The sequence below is a fragment of the Meriones unguiculatus genome, chromosome 19, assembly GCF_030254825.1.
Source record: "Meriones unguiculatus strain TT.TT164.6M chromosome 19, Bangor_MerUng_6.1, whole genome shotgun sequence".
Classification (NCBI taxonomy): Eukaryota; Metazoa; Chordata; class Mammalia; order Rodentia; family Muridae; genus Meriones; species Meriones unguiculatus.
Genome location: NC_083366.1, coordinates 43,916,764 through 43,938,903, shown reverse-complemented (window position 1 = coordinate 43,938,903; position 22,140 = coordinate 43,916,764). Strand labels below are relative to the sequence as shown.

Here is a 22,140-nt window from a genome sequence, read left to right as displayed (position 1 = left end):
AAAAACAGTCTAGAATCACTGACTATTGTAGAGATAGAGAGGGTCACTGTCCATATTGTTATTGAATACATTTTTTTATAACCAGAATATTCAAGGGACTATTGCAGAAATAAAACAGACCTAAGATATTGAACTAAGGTAAAGTATTGGGAATGAGTTTTTTCCTCCTGTTGACCTGAAAATGAGTAATCAATGAAGAGAGATGGCCTTGCTGATTTGGAGAATGGCTTGAATTCTATAGATTATATGGAGGAAATGCAGTGTGACACGTTATTGAGACATAACTGTGGCAAATGTAAAGAGGATGTTAATAAACCCTGAGGGAAGAATGTCACTGATCAATAGACACTGATTCAATCTGCCCCCCAGCTCTGCTTGGCCTTGGGTGCAGTCTGATAGTATATATAGGAGGAGGAAAGTTGACTGAACACAGCACTCAGGTGAGCAGCTTTCCTGTGGTGGAGAAGACACTGCGGTGGATCTTCTCAGAGATGCAGGTGACATTGAATCTCCCAGGCTCCGGTAAGTTGCAATTCATCCATGTACCTGTACCTGCATACATGTTCAAAATGTGTTTGGAGTGTTTATTTTCACTGGTGCCATCTATTCTGCATCCTTGAAAAACTGATATTTGATCATGTTCTCTCTATAGAAGAGGTAACACAGATCTGAAAAAACTTTCTATATTATATTTGCTCAATTAATTTTGAGCTCAGTGGTTTTCCAAAGGATTTCTCTCCATATGCTGTAGACACATGACATTTCTCAGAGTTATTTTACATAGTCTTCTTCAACAGGAATAAGTGGACAATGTTCCACTTATGTAAGGAGCACCATTTCTATGACCCTGTAAACTTCAAAGCTCATGTTCCAGAAAAAATAAAGAATACAAATTAAAATGGCCAATTTACATTATTGAGAAATTAAACTTTAGTGAGAACACAAAGATTAAATGAATGGTCCAATTGCTTCAAGCACAGAAATGGGAAGTTATAGTTTATTTGTCTGTCAAGGTTGAGTATCTGCTCACCTAAATCCACACAAATACACTATCAAGTCTCTAAGTCTTATGTGATATATACCAGGAAAATCAATTAGTTACAATAATAATGTATTTAAGAAAAATGAAAGATAACTATAAATTCTTGACAACTTCAAATAGGAACAGATAATGATTTGAAGTCTCTGGCTCATGATTACTTAAAGCTCCATGTGATTGCAAACTGGAGAAACTGTTTTGGAACTAATGCAAACTGTGACAAGTCTCTTGCATTTCAAGTTCTATACTAAAGAAATGTAACTGTTTCTCTGTATTTTCCCAGTAATAAAAAATGAATGATATATTAAGTGATATCACATTCAATCACATTGTGGAATACCCTCAGAGCAGACAGCATTCCAAGATATTTTAAGTGTTGTAACTTTGTGTGAATAGATCATGAGTTTCTTTCTCCTACAGCAGGGATGTACCTGTTGCTACTGGTGTCAAATGTGCTCCTTTGGGAGAATGTAGCCTCCAACCCAACAGCCCTTGTTTCCATTGAAGACCTGTATCACCGTGTGGTTGAACAGTCTCATAACACATATATCATGGCTGCAGATATATACCGTGAATTTGTAAGTAATGTCCTTCTAGACACTTATCTAAAAGAGCTTTCAAATAGCTAAACAGTAATTAAATTAGAATGTACTGTATATCCAAGTCCGAATAATTCACTTTTATAAGTAACAGTTAGAATCATATAAAAATGTGGAATGGGAAAAATTTGAAGTTCTATAAAAATCTCAAAGTTATAAAGAAGTAAATGATATTTTCAGGTTTTTCATAATAACTAAGGGTAACCACTTGTTTTCAACTTTGTCACTGGAAAGTATATTTTCTGGTCATGGATTCTATATTCACTAGCATTTCTCACTTGTTTATCTAAAGATAATCATTGCATGAGCATTACAGTGAAGTTAGCTACATGGAAGAATAAAAAGAAAAGAAAAAAAACCATGTTAACAGCGAAATCCAAAATAAAACAGTGTCTTATAAGATCGCAAATCTAATGAGTCGTGGCTTATCAGTTTCAGGAAAGAGGGTTTTAGTGCAATTGAAGGGTTAATTTATGCTTTCTCTCTTCTTCAAGGTTGTAAATGTTCAGGATCTGACAGTGAGGAAATAACAAAGAAAATTTCCATTGAAAGTTGTACATATAGATTATATTTCTCTGTATTTATAGGGAATATATATTCTCAATGTTATTTTTCTTCACTATTTTTTCTTATATCCCTTATTTTTCTCTCCTTTCAGGAGCACAACATATCTAAGACTATTTAACATTTCTAAATTCTCTGAGAGTTAGAATTAAGTAATTTGTGTTTTTGTAATAAATAATTAATCCTAGTACATTCTTCATACTACAAATATAGAAACAGTAAATATTTTTGTGAATTCCTGTTTCACTCATTGCTGAATATTTCCTAGTAGTAACATGCCTAGTAGTAAATGATTAATTGTTGACTGTGTCAACATTAGTAAATCCTACCATTATCACAAACTTTAGTGGTACAGACACTTGATATTTGAAAGCAAAGATATAAAGGGGCAATTTCTCTTTTAAAAAATCATATCAGCTTGTACCAGTGAAAAATGAGATATTTATAAACTTGATAAATAATAATAATTCTGTGACACTCAGCAAATATCCTATGAAATGGATACTTGAAAACATAGTAATTAGGATTTTGGGGGCATTTTTGTGCTTTCTTTTCAAACAATGATATTAGCATGCACAGTAAAAACAAAAATGTAACAGTAAAGAGGGGGAGGGATTAGGGAGACACTATTATGGATTGCAGATGTAAAGGAAAGAAAAGGTTAGCTGCTCTTGTTTCCATCATTCACTGTTTCAAAATTTCTGTAGCCCTTAAATAATAAACAGTAAGGGTTTATCAAATGCAATCATCTTATACTAGTGTATCTTTCTACGCAGTTCTGAAAGCCCAAATGAATTAAAACTTTTACTTTCCTCCAGGACTTGAACTTTGCCAAGAGGAGTTGGTTAAGAGACAGGATCCCTCCCATGTGCCACACTTCTTCCATCCATACTCCGGAGGACCGAAAGCAAGTCCACGAAACAACAGTACGTTTCCTCCCTATTGGTAATCAAGCAAGTGATGCTATACATGGGCTAGCTGGGCTGTGTGTGATTACTAGGCCCATAAGAGGTGTGGTAATTTCAGATTCAAAGAACTTGCAGCCTGTTGGAGAACAATCGCATCATCAGTTGATAATTTTAGCACTAAGTCAAATGCCTGCGAATTCACATTTGCCCTTGGGTATAATTGTCCATATAGAAGACGATTTTCCCCAACACCTTTTACTTAGCCCTGGGAAGTTTTGATTTCAACTGGGCAGTCAGTGCTGAATATATTCATACAAATATAGAGTAAATACACATCCAGTTGTGTTTGTAGAATAACATTAGATGATCTTCCTCTGGCAGTATTTTACTAAACTAGTCAGTGTCTTATTTCTTCCTAAGTTTCTAAAATCTTTAGGACTTACTTCTGTTCCTTAATTATTTGTACAGTCCTCTATTATGGTCTGCCTTCTCCTGTATCTTAAAAGAAATTCAGCATTATAAGAGGCTCCTCTGTAGACTACATCATGTTGCCTAGGGTGACTTTGGTTTTGATGTGGTTATCATGACTCTGAACAATATCTAATGTATATCTACCGTCATGATATCTTCCCTTTGACTACCTGTCATGATCATCCAGTGCTCCTAGCGAAATGTTGGCCATCAGCATGTGGCTCTCCATTTCATTTATTTAAACATTATTTGAAATTATTTTTGTGTTTTTATTATCTATTTATTTTATTTTTATTTTTATTAAGTACAGTTTAATCACTTTGTATCCCCCTGTAGTTTCCTCCTTTCTCCCCTCCCAAACCTACCCTTCCTTCCCATCTCTACCCATGTCCCTCCCCTAGTCCACTGATATGGGAGGTCTTCCTCCCTTTCTTTCTGATTCTAGTCTATCAAGTCTCATCAGGAATGGCTGTATTGTCTTCCTCTGTGGCCTGGTAAGGCTGCTTCCCCCTCACAGTGAGTTGATCAAAGAGCAGGCCAATCAGTTCATGTCAGAGACAGTCCCTGTTCCCATTACTATGGAAGCCAATTGAAGACTGAGTTGCCATGGGCATCTGTGCAGGGTTTCTAGGTTATCTCCATGCGTGGTCCTAGGTTGGAGTATCAGTCTCAGAAAAGGCCCCTGTGCCCAGAATTTTCCTTTTTTTTTTTTTTTGGTTCTGTTGCTCTCCTTGTGGTGATCCTGTCCTCTCCAGGTCTTACTATTCCCCACTTCTTTCATAAGATTCCCTTTACTCTGCCCAAAGTTTGACTATAAGTCTCAGCACATGCTTTAATACCCTGCAGGGTAGAGCCTTTCAGATGCTCTCTGTGGTAGGCTCCTGTCTCGTTCCCTGTTTTCTGCCTCTTCTGATGTCCATCCTCTGCCTTTCTGAATGGGCATTGAGCATCGTAGCCAGAGTCCTCCTTCTTGATTAGTTTCATCAGCTGTATCCACTTATGAAATTTTTATTGGGTGCATCTCTAGTCTTGATTTTCATAGTTTCCTCAAGGACTTCAAAGTAAGCATCTAACTAAAAACTGTATTTGGTGTGACTCTGGCATTAAGATAACCCTTATGAGGTCAATACTTACTACTGATGACTGGAATTAAAGTTATCCTCTGTAGTAGTTTTTGTTCTGCACATGTCAATAAACACACAGTACCTCTATAGCCAAAGGGTGGTCATCATGCATATGGATGAAAAGTAACATTTTAAACACATTTTTCTTCAATGTATCTGTTTTACTATTCTATCACTATGTCTCACATAATTTTATGAAAAACCAATTTGTTTCACTAGTGTAGAAATTATTTTAACAATTTGTTCCTGGCAGTGTTGGCTTCTATGTTATGAGAGTCAAGTTTCTTGACACCTAACAAGTCCTTTAAACCTTGTTTTCTCAGGGGCTGGGGATTTAACTAAGTGGAAGAGCACTTGCCTATCTAAACACAAGGCTCTGGGTTCAGTCCTCAGCTCTGAAAAAACAAAAAAAACAAAACAAACAAACAAAACACCTTGTTTTCTCACAGTCAGGACAACTAACCAAAAAGAACAGGTTTACTTAGGACAAATGGTAGGATGTGGAAAAAGACAAAAATCATCATTTTGTAAGGATTATTAAGATATAATTAGTTTTGTTTGGCAAAATGTAATGGAGGAGGTGAATCTTTACATTTAAACAATAATTATACAACATGAAATTATTAATATATATTAAGAATAATGAAAAGATACTGTAGTTTGCCTCTTTTGTGAAAAAAAAAAATCACAGGTGTCTGGCTGTACAGCCCTACATCATTTAGTTTAAGACAATGTCCAATGATGTTTTCCTAGACTGTAGATCTTCTGAAAGCAATCCTGAATGTTACACACGCCTGGGAAGAACCGGTGAAACACCTGCTGCCTGCAGTGACTGCTCTTCCAGGAGTTTCTGACAATATGATGAAAAAAGCCGTCGATGCAAAGGGCAAAATTCATATTCTTGCGGAGGGAATTGAGACCATACTCAACAGGGTAAGCTGTCTCTACAAATGTTTTGGTTGATCCCATGCAGGCAATTGGTCAATGTGAAATAAAATAAGCATGCTGAGACACCAAAATCCAGGATTATTTACTGAGAAACCCACAGAACTGTGATGTCCATAGAAAATAGCTATGCCTCACAGTAATTTGGACAGTAGCTTTCCTGAATGGGATGAAAATTCTTGACTAATTCAGAGTATTTTATGGCAACCACTGCTGGGATTGCCTGTACCTTAATATGTTAGGTGAAATATACTTATCATGTGAAAGGATTAGATAACGTCCATAATTATAGATCAGATCTACTTGAAAAGAAGAAAAGGATCAGGACATTCTACCAGATATAGTGTGGTATGAAGGACTCATCAGGGGACGTGATGAAAATATGTAAAACTCCCCAAGATGAATGAATTCATATAGCCTTCTATTGTCCTTAATCAGTTCCAATATATACCCAAATAGCACCTTCCTTATATAACATCTCTCTACTTGTGTATGGATACACCATCTGAGTTCAGTGGCAAATCAGAAAATATGTATGCCTGCCTACAATTTATATTTTTGTGGCTAAGGTCTTTTAAATAAATTTCAGGGTTTCTCACTGTTTTTTTCAAACTTCATTAAAAGTTTATAAGGTATATGCTCTAGGAGCTGTATCATGTGTATAAGTGCCCTTTTGGGCATGTGTGCAGACCCAAATCCAGTTCGAGAACATGTGTCAAAAGAACGCTATGGTACTTTCTCTTTGAAACCTTCAGACCAGGAATCATACTTAAAGATATCTGCAATTAGTTCCAGAAAAAAGCAAGAGCATCTCTCTCAAAAATTAAGGTAGAAGTCACTAGTGGAACTTTGACCCAAAGTGAATACTGACATCCAAATCATGTCTATTTAAAAGTACATAAAAATTCAATTGAGTACACACACACACACACACACACACACACACACACATACACACAAAGAGAGAGGAACAGAGAAAGACAGATATACAGACAGAGAGAGAGAGAGAGAGAGATGCAGAAAGGAGAAGCAATCTTTACTGAACCTGTAGAGATGTATTATATATGTAAGTGCCTTTCTTGCATGTGTGAAGAACCCAAGTCCACTTTCAAAATTTGTGTCAAAAAATGATGTGGTTATACTCTTTGTAGTATTAGCAGTAGAAAAGCAAACAAAGAGATCTACCATGAGTTCCAGGTAGAAGTAAGAGAAGCTATACCAAAAAAAATCAAGGGAGAAGTCATTGAGGGACTTTACCCAAAGTTGGCTTCTGACAGCAATAATCATGTCATAAATACACACACAGATACATCCATGTACTTATACAAACTTACAAACCTGCGCTGATACAGAAAGTGTTCAGGAAATCCTGCTGGTAATAATGCCAATGTTATCTGTCTATTTGCTGTTTAGACTGAGACTGAGCCTGGATTTGATGGAAATGACTACCCTGCCTGGACTGGACTGGAAGACTTGAAATCATCTGATGAAGACACTCGCCTTTTCACCATTTATAACCTGTGCCGCTGCCTGAGGAGGGATACACACAAGGTGGACAGTTACCTCAAGGTCTTGAGGTGCAGAGTTGTCTTTAAGAATGAATGCTTCTAGCTCAGCGTTGTTAGGTGTACAGATTTTTTAGCTTTATCTTATATGTCTAGTAACCACTTATTAGACACATGTGTGTCTATCTGGTATACCTCACTCAGGATGATCGTTTCTACTCCCACCATTTGTCTGCAAATTCCATGATTTCCTTGTTTTAAATTGCTGAGTAGCATTTTATTGTGTAAAAGTACCACAATTTCTGTATCCATTCCTCTTCTGAGGGACAACTGGGTTGTTTCTAGGTTCTGGCTATTACAAATAAAGCTGCTATGAACATGGTTGAACAAATGTCCTTGTATACTTGTGTATATTTTGGATATATGCTTAGGAGTGGTATAGCTGGATTTTGAGGAAGCACTGTTCCTAATTGTCTAAGAAAGTGCCAGATTGATTTCCAAAGTGATTGTACAAGTTTACATTCCCACCAGCAATGGAGTAGGGTTCCCCTTTCTCCACATCTTCTCCAGCGTATATTGTCACTTGAGTTTTTGATCTTAGACATTCTGAGTGGTTTAAGGTGAAAATCAGGGTCGTTTTGATTTGCATCTCCCTGATGACTAAGGATATTGAACTTTTCTTTAAGTGTTTCGCTTCCATTCTATATTCTTTTACAGAGAATTCTCTGTTTAGCTCTGAATGCCATTAATACGGGGTAAGATGGTCATTCCTCACTCCGAAAGGCAAACGGGATAGACGTTGGAAGAAGGAGAATACAGGAAACAGGACAAGAGCCTACCACAGAGGGCCTCTGAAAGGCCCTCTGTGACTCATAAACAAATTTTATGAGTCTCAGATACTGAGACTCGTACACGAATTTTGGGCAGAATGCAGGGAATCTTAGGAATATTAAGAGTCATGGAGAAAACAGGAGCTCTTCAAGGAGAGCAATAGAACAAAAATATCTAGTCTCAGGGGTCCTTTTGGAGTTTGATACTCCAACCAAGGACCATTCATGGATATAACCTAGAAGCCCTGTTCAGATGTAGCCCATGGCAGCTCAGTATCCAAATGGGCACCCTAGTAAGAGGAACAGGGAGTGTCTCTCTCTTGAACTCAGCAGGTGCCTCTTTGACCACCCCCATAAGAAGGAAGCAGCCTTACCAGACCACAGAGAAAGACAATGCAGCCAGTCCTGATGAGACCTATTAAGCCTGGGTTCAGATGGAAGGGGAGAATGTACTCCCCTTCCAGTGGATTTGGGGAGGAGTATGGGAGGAGAGGAAGGAGGGTGGGATTGTGAGTGAATGAAGGAGGGGGCTACAGCTGGGACACAAAGTGAATAAAGTGTAATTAATATATACCAAAAAGGCTCCATTAAAAAAAAAGGTTCAGATAGTTTCAGTGCAGAATTCTAACATACCTTCAAAAAATAACTCCAAATCTTTTCAAACTATTCCACAAAAGGGAAACAGAAGGAACATTACCAAACTCATTCTATGATGCCACAGTCACCTTGATACAAAAACCTCACAAAGACCTATCTTTCTTTTGAACACTGATGCAAAATAGTCAATAAAACACTTGCAAACTGAACCGAAGGATAGATAAAAGTTATCATCCACCATGACCAAATAGGCTTTTTGCCATTTCTGTTATTGTACTTGAAATCTTAGCTAAAACAATAAAACTAAAGGAGATCAAGGAGATCAAATTGGTAAGGAGGAAGTGAAAGTATCACTATTCACAGAAGATATGATAGTATACATGAGTGACTCCAAAATCTTACTAGAGAATTCCTTCAGCTGAAAAACACCTTCAGCACATTGGCTGAATACAAAATTAACTATAAATATCAGTAGCCCTCCCGTATATGAAAGACAAAAGGGCTAAGAAAGAAAGCAGGGAAACTACACCCTTCACAGTAGCCAATAATAACATAAAGTAGCTTCTTGTGACTCTAACCAAGCAAGTGAAATACCAGTTTGAAAAAAAAAATTCAAGTCTCTGAAGAATGAAATTGAAGAAGATATCAGAAGATGGAAAGTTCTCCTATGCTCATGGGTAGGTAGAATTAACATACTGAAAATGGCCATCTTTCAAAAGCAATCTGCAGATTCAATGCAATTCCCATCAAAATATCAACACAAATCTTTACAGAACTTGAAAGAACAATTCTCAATTAATATGGAAAAACAAAAACCCAGAATTGTTAAAACAATCCCGTACAACAACAGATCATCTGGAAGTATCTCCATCCCAGATCTCAAAATGTACTACAAAGCAATAGTAATTGAAACTGCATGGTACAAGAAGAGAAACAGAGTAGTAAATCAAGGAAATCAAATAGAATAGCCAGAAATAAACCCTCACACCTATGGGTACTTCATTTTTGTAAAAGAAACCAAAACCAACAAAGGAAAAAAGATAGCATCTTCAACAAATGGTGCTGGTCTAAATGAATATCTAATGTAGAAAAATGCAAATAGATCCATACTTATCACCCTGCTCAAAACTAAAGTCCAACTGGACCAAAGACCTCAGTATAAAACCAGACACATTAAATCTGTTAGAAGAAGAAGTGGGGAAGAGTCTTGAACTTATTGGCTCAGGAAACAACATCCTGGACAGAACTCCATCAGCAGTCTCTAAGACCAACCAAAATAAATAGGACCTAATGAAACTGAAAAGTTTCTGTAAAGCAAATGACACTGTCATTAGAACAAAACGGCAGCGTACATATTAGGAAAGGCTCTTCACCAACCCTATATCTGACAGAGGGATAATATCCAGAATATATAAAGAACTAAAGAAGCTAAAAAGCAACAAATGAAATAATCCAATGTCCAATGGAGTATTACTCTGCAATGAAAAATAAGGAAATCATGAAATTTGCAGGTAAATGGTGGGACTTGGAAAGGATCATCCTGAGTGAGCTGTCCCAGAAGCAGAAAGACACACACTGTATATACTCACTCATATAGACATATAACATAGGACAAACCTACTAAAACCCTGAACATCTAAAGAAACTAATCAAGAGAGCGGACCATGAATAAAATGCTCAATCCCCATCCCGAAAGGCAAAGAGGATGGACATCAGAAGAAGAAAACAGGAAACAACCTAGGAACCTGTCACAGAGGGCCTCTGAAAGGCTCTGCCCTACAGACTATCAAAGTAGACACTGAGACTTTAAGACCAACTGATGGGCAAAGTGCATGGAATCTTAAATAAGAAGTGGGAAATAGTAAGATCTGGAGAGGACAGGAACGCCACAAGGAGAGCAACAGAACCAGAAAATTTGAACACAGGGGTCTCCCCAGGGACTCATATTCCAACCAAGGAACATGCATGGAGATAATCTAGAACCCCTGCACAGATGTAGTCCATGATAGCTTAGTATCCAAGTGGGTTCCATAGTAATGGGAAGAGGGATTGCCTCTGACATAATCTGATAGGCCTGTTCTTTGATCATCTCCCCCTGAGGGGAGAGCAGCCTTACCAGGCTACAGAAGATGACAATGCAGCCATTCCTGATGGGATCTGATAGACTAAGATCAGAAGGAAGGAGAGGAGGACCTCCTCTATCAGTGGACTTGGGAGGGGCAAGCGAGAAGAAGGGGGAGGGAGGGTGGGGCTGGGAGAGGAGAAGGGAGGGGCTTATGGGGGGATACAAAGTGAATAAACTGTAATTAATAAAAAATAAAAAAAGATAAAAAATGGGTTACAGAGCTAAACAGAGAATTCTCTGTAAAGGAATATAGAATGGCAGAGAAACACTTAAAGAAATGCACAATGTCCTTAGTCATCAGGTAAATGCAAATCAAAATGACCCTGATATTTCACCTTACACCCATCAGAATGGCTAAGATCAAAAACCCAAGTGACAGATGACAGGTGTGTGCCACCTCACCCAGCTGGTTTTCATCTTCTTGATTCAAACAATCTACTTAGTAATAAAAAATTCTTGCTTCAGTCTTAAATAATGTGGTCTTCTTTATTTACTTGTGATTACAAAGCAGGGTGTCAGCTGTCTCATTCCCACACTCGGAAATACTATATAAACACTAAACTTGGAGCTGGAGTGTAAACTCAGAGGATGGTCTGCGGCCAGAGCACTTCCTGTGCAGGGTGCCTCTGTCTCTGTGAGTTCATATGAGTTTTGATCATGTTAATATATGGTTCTGTTGGTGTTCTCCATTCCCTCTGGATAGTACACTCTTTCTTCCTCCTCTGATGCAGGACTCTGTGGGCCCTGAGGAGAGGTATTTGATCTCTCGTTGTCTGCATGTCTGGCTGGGGGTCTCTATAATTTTTCCCAATCTGTGGTAGGAGGAAGCTTCTCTGGTTAGTCTAGTTATTCTTAAAGAGGACTCAGTTCTTCAGGACTGTAAGGTAACCTTCAATTTTTTGTGTGTCTATTTTCAGGCAGTGGCACATAGCGAAAAGGCGAGGGTCTTCATCACAGGCCAGAAGTTTGCTCCATTCCGACCAGTCAGTATAGTCATCTTTCACATATCTATGCTGGGTCTACAGATCAAATAGACATGGATTAGTGGTAGATTAGCATGAGTTTCTCCTTAGACTTTCTGAGTATTTGTGTGTATGAATGTGTGTACATGTGCGGATATCTTTGTACATGCATTTGCTGGTCAGAGGTCAGTCTTTGGTAAATATCCTCTATTGATTTCTACCTTTTGTTTTGAGATAGCTTCTATTTATTTTAGTTGAAATCCACCTTATATCTCCATATGCTTTCCTGCCTAATGCTGCCCTTATATCGAGAAGGTACTATACCGCTTATGAACACGAATGATAAAATTAAACCTCCTCCTAAAACATGCAAAAAATATTTACAGACAGGAGACATCTTTTCATGCCCAGCAGATTTTCCTTCTAAATTTTGAATTATGTTTGGTAGAAAATAGAGGAATAGAAAAGAAGATATAAATCATGGATTTTCAGATACTTGAGCAAAGTACCATAAAGGCATTAGTCACCCAAGCCTAGAAGTATGATAAATGCACATATTTCAAGTAAGCATTGATCCCAAATAAACTCTATCAATATATCTGTAGGCAGATAGAGAGCCAGAAAGTTGTACTTGACTGAATAAATAGATTTAAATCACAGGAAAATAGAAGGGCTAGTGTGAATTTTTTTCAGTTCAGGGAATTTTACATGTCGTCAGTACTTCCCTCGAAGTGTCTTTCATATCTCATGGTTTTCATAGTGTCCTCATCTTTTAAATTTCAACTAAATCTATTCTTCACACTACACATTTTTTTCTGAATTATTAGACACAGTGAGCGTATTTCATTTAGTGTTTTAAAATATTGGGAGAAACAACTGGAAATGGGGGGGATGTTATTTCAGGAATGAGGTGTAAACCTTCTGCAGTGGAAACTCCACAGAATCTATGGAAGCAACCACAGCAAAGACTCCATGTAATGGGAGGCACGAAGCCTGAACCTCTCATTTTCTGTAAACAGACAACAGATAATGTGGAAGGAATGAATCACCAATCAAGCCACAAAACCATTGACCTACAGTTTGTTCTGCCTGCAGAGTGTTCTGGGACCAGACACTAGCAGAATCACCATCAAAGAGACCAGAGAGACTTCATCTAGCAAGGATGGGAACAAATCCAGAGTACTACATCCAAACATTTTGTGTAGCCAACAGAGTCCTGAAGAGGACAGGGAGGAATGATGAGAGGAACTAGAGGGGTCAAGGATACCACAAGAACATGGCTCACAGAATCACTTGACCAGGACTTATGGGGGCTTGCGAGATCAGGGAGCCTGTAGATGTCTGTCATAGGTCCTCTGCATATATGTTATGGTTGATTAGGTTGATGTTTTTTGTGGGGATTCTTTTTTTTTTTTTCAATGCAGTTTATTCAGGAACATTGAACAATCATCGGACCCTGGGAAAAGCCAGTCCACAGCTTAAATAGCCTCTGGGTAGCCAACCCCAGTGTGCCACGTGGGCAATGCAGATAGGTCCACATACATGGAAGCAAGCCAGATCCTCAGCCTTAGCCAAATGTGGAGTTGTTTGTGACAGAGAGCACTCACCATCGGGAAGGTGGAAGGCGGAAACCAGCTCCATCTTTAAGGCACGGCATTACGCAGCTCTCTGCAGTTCCCCCTTTTTGTTTTAGACGCATCAGGCAAGAGTAGAGGTCTGATCTCTGATATTAGAAATAAATTGGGACTTTGTACCAATGTTTATTTAGGTGTCATCCACCCAAAGAGCATCAGACCCATCTGATACCTTTTTCTCAGAGGCGGGACCTGGGGCATCAACCCGCATGCAATCAGAGTTGGGGCTGTCCTCGCCTCTTTTGCCTACATGTGAAAACTTTCTTCCTACTGGGTTGCTTTTTCCAAACTTGACATGACAGTCTATGTGCCTGGTCTTAATGCAGCTTGTTATGTCATGTTTAGATGATGTCCCTGGAAATTCTATTCTTTTCTGAGGGAGGTAGAAAGGGGATGAATTTCAAGGAGAGTAAAGGTGGTGAGGGAGAGGCTGAGTGAGGAGAGAAAGGGGAAACTATAATCAGGATGTAATGGAAGAATAAAAAAAAACAGGATCACCAGGCAATGCCTGTCATGAGATATTCTACATAAGCCAGGGATGTCCACCCTACCAAAAAAATTACTATCCAAATTTTTATAATCAGGGGTTTTCTGTGGAATAGACCTGTGGTTCTCAGTAAGCACCTCAGATTTTAGTTTACAAGTCATCCCATATTTGCTCAACTGTCAACAAATATGACACCAAAATTTCAGTCCTGCAAATGAATTATTTAAAAAGTCTCTTCTCAGGCAAATGGGATGCACATTGGAAGAGAGAGAAAGCATATAACAGGACAGGTGTCTACCACAGAGGGCCTCTGAAAGACTCCACCCAGCATGGTAGCAAAGTAGATGCTGAGACTCATAGTCAAACTTTGAGCAGAGTGCAGGGAATCTTTTTTTTTTCAGCTCATTTCTTTTTATTATAATGTTTCTTTTTGAGATTATTTATAACATATAATATATAATTATTATGAAATTACATCATTTTCCCCTTCCTCTCTCCAACCCTTCCCATATACTTCCTACTTCTGCTCTCTTTTGAATTCATGGTTTCTTTTTCTTTAGTTGTTATGCACTTATATTGGTATACATATATGTCCATACATACATACACATATAAAAACAACATTCTCAGTCCATATACTGTTACTTGTATGTATATTTTCAGGGATGACCATTTAGTTTTGGAGAACAAACTGGTTTGCCTTTCCCTATGGAAAACTGTTTTTTCCCACTCAGCATTCCTTGTTTGCAAGAGGTTATTTGTTTCAGGTTGTCGGTTTCTTGCTTTTTTTAATTTGTATTTTTCTATATTAATTACAGCTTATTTACTTTGTATCCCAGCTGTAAGCCCCTCTCTCATTCCCTCCCAAGCCCACCCTCCCTTCTTCATCTTCTCCCTGCCCCTCTCTAAGTCCACTGATAAGGGAGATCCTCCTCCTCTTCCAACTGACCCTAGATTATCACGTCTCACCAGAACTGGCTGTAATGTCCTCCTCTGTGGCCTAGCTAGGCTGCTTCTCCCACGGGGGATGGGGAGGTCAAAGAGCTAGCCACAGAGTTCATGTAAGAGACAGTCCCTGTTCTTCTTACTAGGGAGCCCACTTGGATACTGAGCTGCCATGAGCTACATCCAAGCAAGGCTCTAGGTTATATCAATGCATGGTCCTTGGTTGGAGAATCAGTCTCAGACAAGGCCTTGTGCCCACATATATTTGATCCTTGTGGAGCTCCTGTCTTCTCCAGGTCATACTAACTCCCTCTTCTTTCATATGATCCGAGTGCAGCAAATCTTATAAAAGAAGGGGGAGATAGAAAAACCTGAAAGAGACAGGAACTCCCCAAGGACCAAATATGTCTGGGCAAAGGGGTCTTTTCTGAGACTTATTCTCCATCTAAGGACCATGCATGGATATAACCTAGAACCCCTGCTCAGAGGTAGCTCATTGCAGCTCAGTCTCCAAGTGATGGTTCCCAAGTATTGGGAACAGGGACTGTCTCTGACATTAACTCAGTGAGTGGCTCTTTGATCACCTTCCCCTAATGAGGGAACAGCCCTACCAGGCCACAGAAGAAGACAATGCAGCCAGTCCTTATAGGCTAGGGTCAGAGGGAAGGTGAGGAGGGCCTCTCCTATCAGTGGACTTGGGGAGGGGCATGGGAGGAGATGAGGGAGAGGAGGTGAGATTGGGAGGGGATGAGAGATGGGATTATAGCTGGGATACATAGAAAATAAACTATAATTAATGAAAATAAATTAATTAAAAAATTCTCTTCTCGTGTTACAAAACAGCACTTTCATATATGAAGCCAATGATGAAACGTGAAGAGGCAGCTCACCCTGCTGAATATGATCTCGAGTCCCTCCAGAACTCTTACAATTCCATTCTTCACATTATTGCTTCTTTGGAAAATGTTATCAGAAGCCCTCGGAAGAGTAAGTGTGGCCAGCATGAAGTGTACCAGATGATAGTCCCAGGCAAGTAAAACATTAAGAACTGCTTTCAGTAGGTCCTCTGTCTAGGAAAACAATATTAAACAGCACATTAAACTAAGGGTAATACACGTGGCTAGATACCCGTGGGTTTTGACCGCAGAGGGTTTACTAGAGCATAAATATGTTATTAATACATATTTTATCCTATATACACATTGTAGAAATGTAAAATTTTAATCATTGTACTATGGTGTTCTAAATAAAACTAGTTAGGGCTGAACTTTTTTTTTTCTCTACTGACAGATCAAATTAATTGTATTTTCTTTTCACTCTGCATTTTACTATCTCTACTGGTTAGAACTCTCGTTTATTGTTTGCCTGCCTGCTTGCTTATGTTTTTTTATTTGTTTGTTTTTGTTTTGTTTTGTTTTTAATTTCTAACCCTCTGCATGAGAAAGCAAGATTTACTGGAACTCAGTAAGTGTCCCTAGGACCTGATTCAGATAACATAGATGCAACACTGTAACATCGTCAGGGGCAGGTGGTCCGGATAATTTTCACACTAATCAATCAAGCTCATCTTTCATGTATTCACTTGGAGCTTATATATTATCGTAGTGTTAGAACAATAACACAATGATGAAAACAGTTTCCAAACTACACTTCTTTACATATGTGTGACTCCAAATCCTTTAACTCTAGCAGAGCAAACATATTTGGGATAAAAACAATGGCACAGAATTTTTATGAAATCCAACCTAAATGAACATTGCAAAGAAAATTTTGACCTTTCTGGGTGTGTTTAATGCTAGAATAAATACATGAAGATATTGATAATTATTAAGGGTTGGTGTGATGTCTGTAAGCCACTGTACAGGTTATGAAAATGCAAACTGGAGAAGAATGTAATCAAACTTTCAGAAAATGTAAAATAAAGAGTGTGAAGGAAAAGACCAGGCAAATGATGATAGGAAAACAGGGTTCTCCAGAGCAATGTGCAACGATAATTAATAAGGATTTCCTGAGGTGAATAAGCCTAGGCCACAGTCATTCTTGCTATGCAAAGTTCCATATAGCCTTGTTTTACCTCAGTTCATAATCTTCTTAATAACCCATTATATTGGATAATTTTGTGAACATAAACATCAGTGCCAAATGATCACGTTTTGAAGTGTCTAAGAAAATATGTCGGTGATAATGTCTCTTCCCTCTCCTCTTCATTTTTTTTTTACAGGAGATCAGACATTTTATTTTATTTTTTCAAGTTCATTTACTGAAAGTAACTGATTAGACTCTGGCGTCTGACAGAATTTTTGTCTAATTATTTCTCTTTTGTATGTTTCATTGTTTTCTTGACTGGATATTTTATGATGTGTCAGTGCTGTCTGTTCATTTTTATTAGCATCATACACTATTAATGAGCCTATCCTTCATAAACGTTGTTTCTGTTACACTTAAAGCATGAACAAAGACCAGATTATATTCTTGGAGATGTGTGCATGTATAATTTTTACGGTAAATCAAACTCTGCTTACCATAGAGCATCCTGGGGGAGAGGTCATGACATTTCTACATTTAAAGTTATGAGCACCTACAGACCCAACCCAACAGAAGTCACCCTGAGAAACAAGACACAGGCTGTACAGGAGCTACTCATACAACTGATTTCACTCATGGCATAAGAGAAGGCAGAACAGTCGGAGAAGGCTGCACACATAATGAAAAAACCGAAGTGGGACCACGAAAGTCTTGAAAACGGAAAAGAATTGACACAACTGTCACTTAAGTAGCAGACTACCAGAGGAGGAGCCTTGGTGATTATACCACAAATACTAAATATCTGCACTTCTTGCACAGTCAGGAATGCCCAATTCAAATTCATACCAAAGTATCCCAGAGAGTAATAAGAACAATCCAACCATGGTGATGCTAAAATTATCCTGGGGAACTTGTGATTCTGCTTTAACGTACTTTGTCTTTGGCTTAATGTATAGCTTTGACTTGATAAATCATTTGCTGTTTCTTCTTCCTCAAGTCTATCGATCAGAGATAAAAATATACATTTAGCTCCTGGAATTACACATAATATAACTACACGATGTACAGCTTTATTTGGTAGAGTGAAAAATCAGGAAAGAAACCTGCTTTTGTCGCATGGACTTCCTGAATGTTCTCAGGAGCATGGATGGAAGCAGTATGGCACACATGGGGCACCCTGTCTGTTAACTAACTTGCGTTGGCAAACATTAAATTCTGGGGGAAATGATACGATTCAATGTTTCAGAATTGAATGAAAACATATATGATCATAACACCAATACACGATAAATCTTTTAAAAACTTTTTAAAAAACTACATAGAAATTAAAACAGAGAAACAAATAAAATACATTTGTTCATTTTTTCCCTTTAAATATTCAATCCAGTTTACTGACTTCCCAACATTCAACCTTTCTGCAATATTCTCTTACAGTTTATTCTTTGTAAATGTTCTTGTTTGGAAAAAAAAAGCACTAAAAATACACAAACACGAAATCATTTACATTTTTATGTATAGCTTTCCCTAGGATTTGAGCTACGTGTCATTGAATAGTGATGACTTCTACAAATTTATAAATATCTTGGTTTTCTTTGACTGAAATTGGTGTGTTTGCTTCAATTAGGGATCGCAAATTTCTCTAATTGTGAATTTTTCTCTAATATTCCTCGACGTCATTGTGTTTCTAACACAACTTTCATGATGAAAATGGAAAGGAGTAACACGGATACAGTAGAATATGTAACCTAGGCTTATTTTAAGGCTCTATGTAGCTATGCCTGAAGGTAGGATTCACCAAATATTACTTGAAGTTTATATAGTTATCACTATATAAACTTGTGGATTGTATTTTCTCAAGGTATTTATTTTCTAAAATGCAAATACATTAAGACCATCAATCAGAGCATTTGTACATGGTTAGGGGATTTCTGGTAATGCCATGCAGTTGAAAGTTAGTGAATGGATGACAGACTGAAACACTAGTGAGTGAAAAACACATTAGGGTTGTGTACTCATTACAACTCTAAAGACAAATTCTCTGGATTCTTTATCTTATATTTTTCTCCTTGACAGAACCCAGAGATCACAGGTCTCCGTTAGAGGATGTATTTTTTCTTTTATATATATATATATACACATATATATGTGAAAAAATACATGTAAAATATAAAATTTATAAAATATAAATATATATAAAATATAAATAAATTGTGAGATATATATATATATCTCACAATTTATTCACTTTGTATCCCTGATGCAGCCCCCTCCCTTGTCTCCTCCCAGTCCCATGAATTTTTCCTCTTCTCTCCCTATGCCCTTTCCCCAATCCCCTGATAAGGGAGGACTTCCTCCCCTTCTACCTGACCTTAGCTTGTCAGGCCTCATCAAAGCTGGCTGCATCATCTTCCTCTGTGGCCTGGCAAGGCAGCACCCCACAGGGGGAAGTGATCAAGAACCGGCCACTGAGTTCATGTCAGAGACAGCCCCTGTACCCCTTACTAGGAAACCCACTTGGAAACTGAGCAGCCTGTGGGCTTCCTCTGGGCAGTGGATCTAGGTCCTCTCCATGCATAATCCTCAGTTGGAGTATCAGTGTCTGAAGACTCTCCTGTACTCAGGTATTTTATCTCTGTTGTCGTCCTTGTAGAGTTCCTGTCCCCTCCAGGTCTTTTTATCTCCCCCTTCTTCCATAAGGATTTCAGCACTCTGCCCAATGTTTGGCTATGAATCTCAGTATCTCCTTTGATACTCTGGTGGGTAGAGTCTTTCAGAGGTCCTCTGTGGAAGGCTCTTGTCCTGTTCCCTGTCTTCTACTTCCAATGCTATCTTGTTTGCCCTTCTGAATGAAGATTAAGCATCTTCCCTAGGGTCCTCCTTGTTGTTTACCTTCTTTAGGGCTATAGATTTTAGTATGTTTATTCTATATTATATGACATATTTTCTTTCTTAACCAGCTTTCTTTCGCCATGAGAGGCTCCCCAGTAGAAACGCTAAACAAGGTTGTGATAGAATTTGGCCATGCCTTTAATCCCAGCACTCAAGATGCAGAGAAAGGCAGGTATCTGAGTTAGATGCCATCTTGGTATATACTTCCCCACCCCGCTCATGTACATATTTTCAGCTTATTTTAGTTTTCTTCTGTCTGTAAAATTTACCGCAGTATAGTTTTTTACACTGAGTATCTGCAGAGCTTTGAGATAATTTCCACAAAGCCTGGATCCTACCACAAAAGACCAAAACATTTTAGTTCCTCCTTAGGATTCTTTTGGGGCCTAAAGTCAAAAGTGGAAGTTTAATTTAAGTTGTTATTTTAAAAGTTTGTTGTAAAAAAATTATTTCATTATTATAATCTTTTAAGGTTTTTTTAACCTCCCAGATTCTCTGATTTCCATTTTCATATCTGATTATTTCTATTACCTACAAAATTTTAACATGTCAAAAGTCAGTAAACATTGGTTAATTAGTGTCATTTTCTGAAGCCTCATTAGAGACAAAAAAAAATAAATAGACAAAACAAGAAGCAACCAAGGAACTTACCAACTCATTGTATATATCTGCGGACATCACAGAGTTTGTATGAGATTGCTCGACCACACGATGATACAGGTGTTCCTGGGTAAGACAGTTAGTTTGGAGGACACATGCTCCCCAAGGAGTGTATTTGACAACAAAACAACAGAATCATCCCTACTTTAAAAGAAACGAAATGAGATAAACCATTCAATTGAGATTACAGCAGTTAAATTATCTGAGAATATTGTCTGTATTGTGGGCCGTCTGCTACATAATTTGGTTTGATAAGGCTGGAGAACAAATATGCTTTTATACTTGGTAATTATAGGAGAAATTATACATTTCTCCATACATAGTTTGAAACAAGAAAAGTCTTCCCACAGTTTGGGCTTGCTAAAGGAGAGCTTCTCAACTTTGCAAACACATGGAGCTTTGATGAACCCTAAGCTAGAGTCTCAAGTCACTGTCTGCACATGTCTGAAAATCTTGGGAATTTAAGTTCATTTTTCATTCCAGTAAATAAAGTTGATGACTGGAACTAATTCATTTTCTTGTAAATACCCATTAAATGTTGAGATTATTCATTAGCTCATGAGTGTTTTTCCTTTCATATGTCATTTGACATATTCCAAATTGTTGAAGACACAAACTTGCAATCATCATCTATGTTAAGCTTCAGAAATGAATTTTTATTCAGGTAGATGTATTAAGTGAGCAAATACATATCCAAGCTCTGGGGACCAAAGATAATTACAATTGCTTCTTTCTGAAGCTGAAACAATTAGACCATTGGATTTTTAATTCTCCATAAAGAACAATTTCTCAGATATTTAAATTGGTCATTTGAGTTGTAGTATTTCTTTTTTTGAGAGAAGATCATGCAATGGAAGACGCTTCCTACAAGGTACCCCTTAAATACTAGCAACACTGTCCCCTTTTACCACTCTGTCAATAAAGACAATGCAGATGAAAATCAAGGATCTCAAAGTTGAGTGAGTTATTACATTCTAAAAAGTTCTTTCCTCTTCTCTCCATTGCCTTGTCTCCAGGTGATACATGATCAAACACTGGTTCTTAAGAGAGACAGCACTGATAACGCCACAAAAAATACTGTCCAAACACACCTCAATAAAATAATACAATGATAAAGTTTAGTGGAACTTGGCAGGAGGCTACTTACAGGAGCACGGTTGAGTCAAAGTCAGATGCATCCCTTTGCACTAACACCACATTTGAGGTCTCCAACTCAGGAAAGCTGCTTCACCTCAATACTTTCAGTGAGCTTTCAACCTTCAATAAATACAAACAGATATACTCAAAGTATAGTAGAGCTAGGGGACAGATTGGATCAATGTCTATAGATCAGTGACACTCTCCCCCAAGGGAATATTGACATCTGACTTACCTTTAAAACAGTCCTACTGCTATGTGTCTCCTTGCTTTCCCCAATGCTATTTTTAGGCTTCAAGTCTTTCTGTAAATCTCCAAATCTGTCTCAGTTCCATGGTTACTCATTTCCAAGTTGACGGGAGGAACAGACTTATTCCTCAATACTTTGCCTTAGTTCAAGATCTCATGCCTGTCATGTTTTCTCCAATACTTCTTAAGTGCATCAGGTGATGATAAATGCTTTCAGTGCTTTTACTAGCACTGAGCCATTCCATCTCATCAACAGTCAATAATCCTGGGCATTTTTAACAGAGCCCAAGTCTCTTTCCTTAACCATCAACACTGTAAAATGTTTCTCTCAACAGACTAGGTAACGAACGGTTCCAGTAATTAACAGATATGAAGACAAATGTTTAGAAGGCACTTTTACAGAACATCATATTCCTTTATCAGAAAAATCTGATCATAGTCTTAC

At 38.0% G+C, this 22,140-nt stretch overlaps 1 protein-coding gene across 1 annotated transcript; it reads left to right on the top strand.

The window, feature by feature from the left end:
- The first annotated feature begins 491 nt into the window (after positions 1-491).
- On the top strand, positions 492-7,261 carry LOC110563396 (prolactin-3D4-like). Its single transcript, XM_021660470.1, has 5 exons — positions 492-522; positions 1,463-1,617; positions 3,021-3,128; positions 5,459-5,638; positions 7,064-7,261. Exons 1-5 carry the CDS (start codon positions 492-494, stop codon positions 7,259-7,261), a joined length of 672 nt encoding a protein of 223 aa, XP_021516145.1.
- Positions 7,262-22,140: the final 14,879 nt, after the last annotated feature.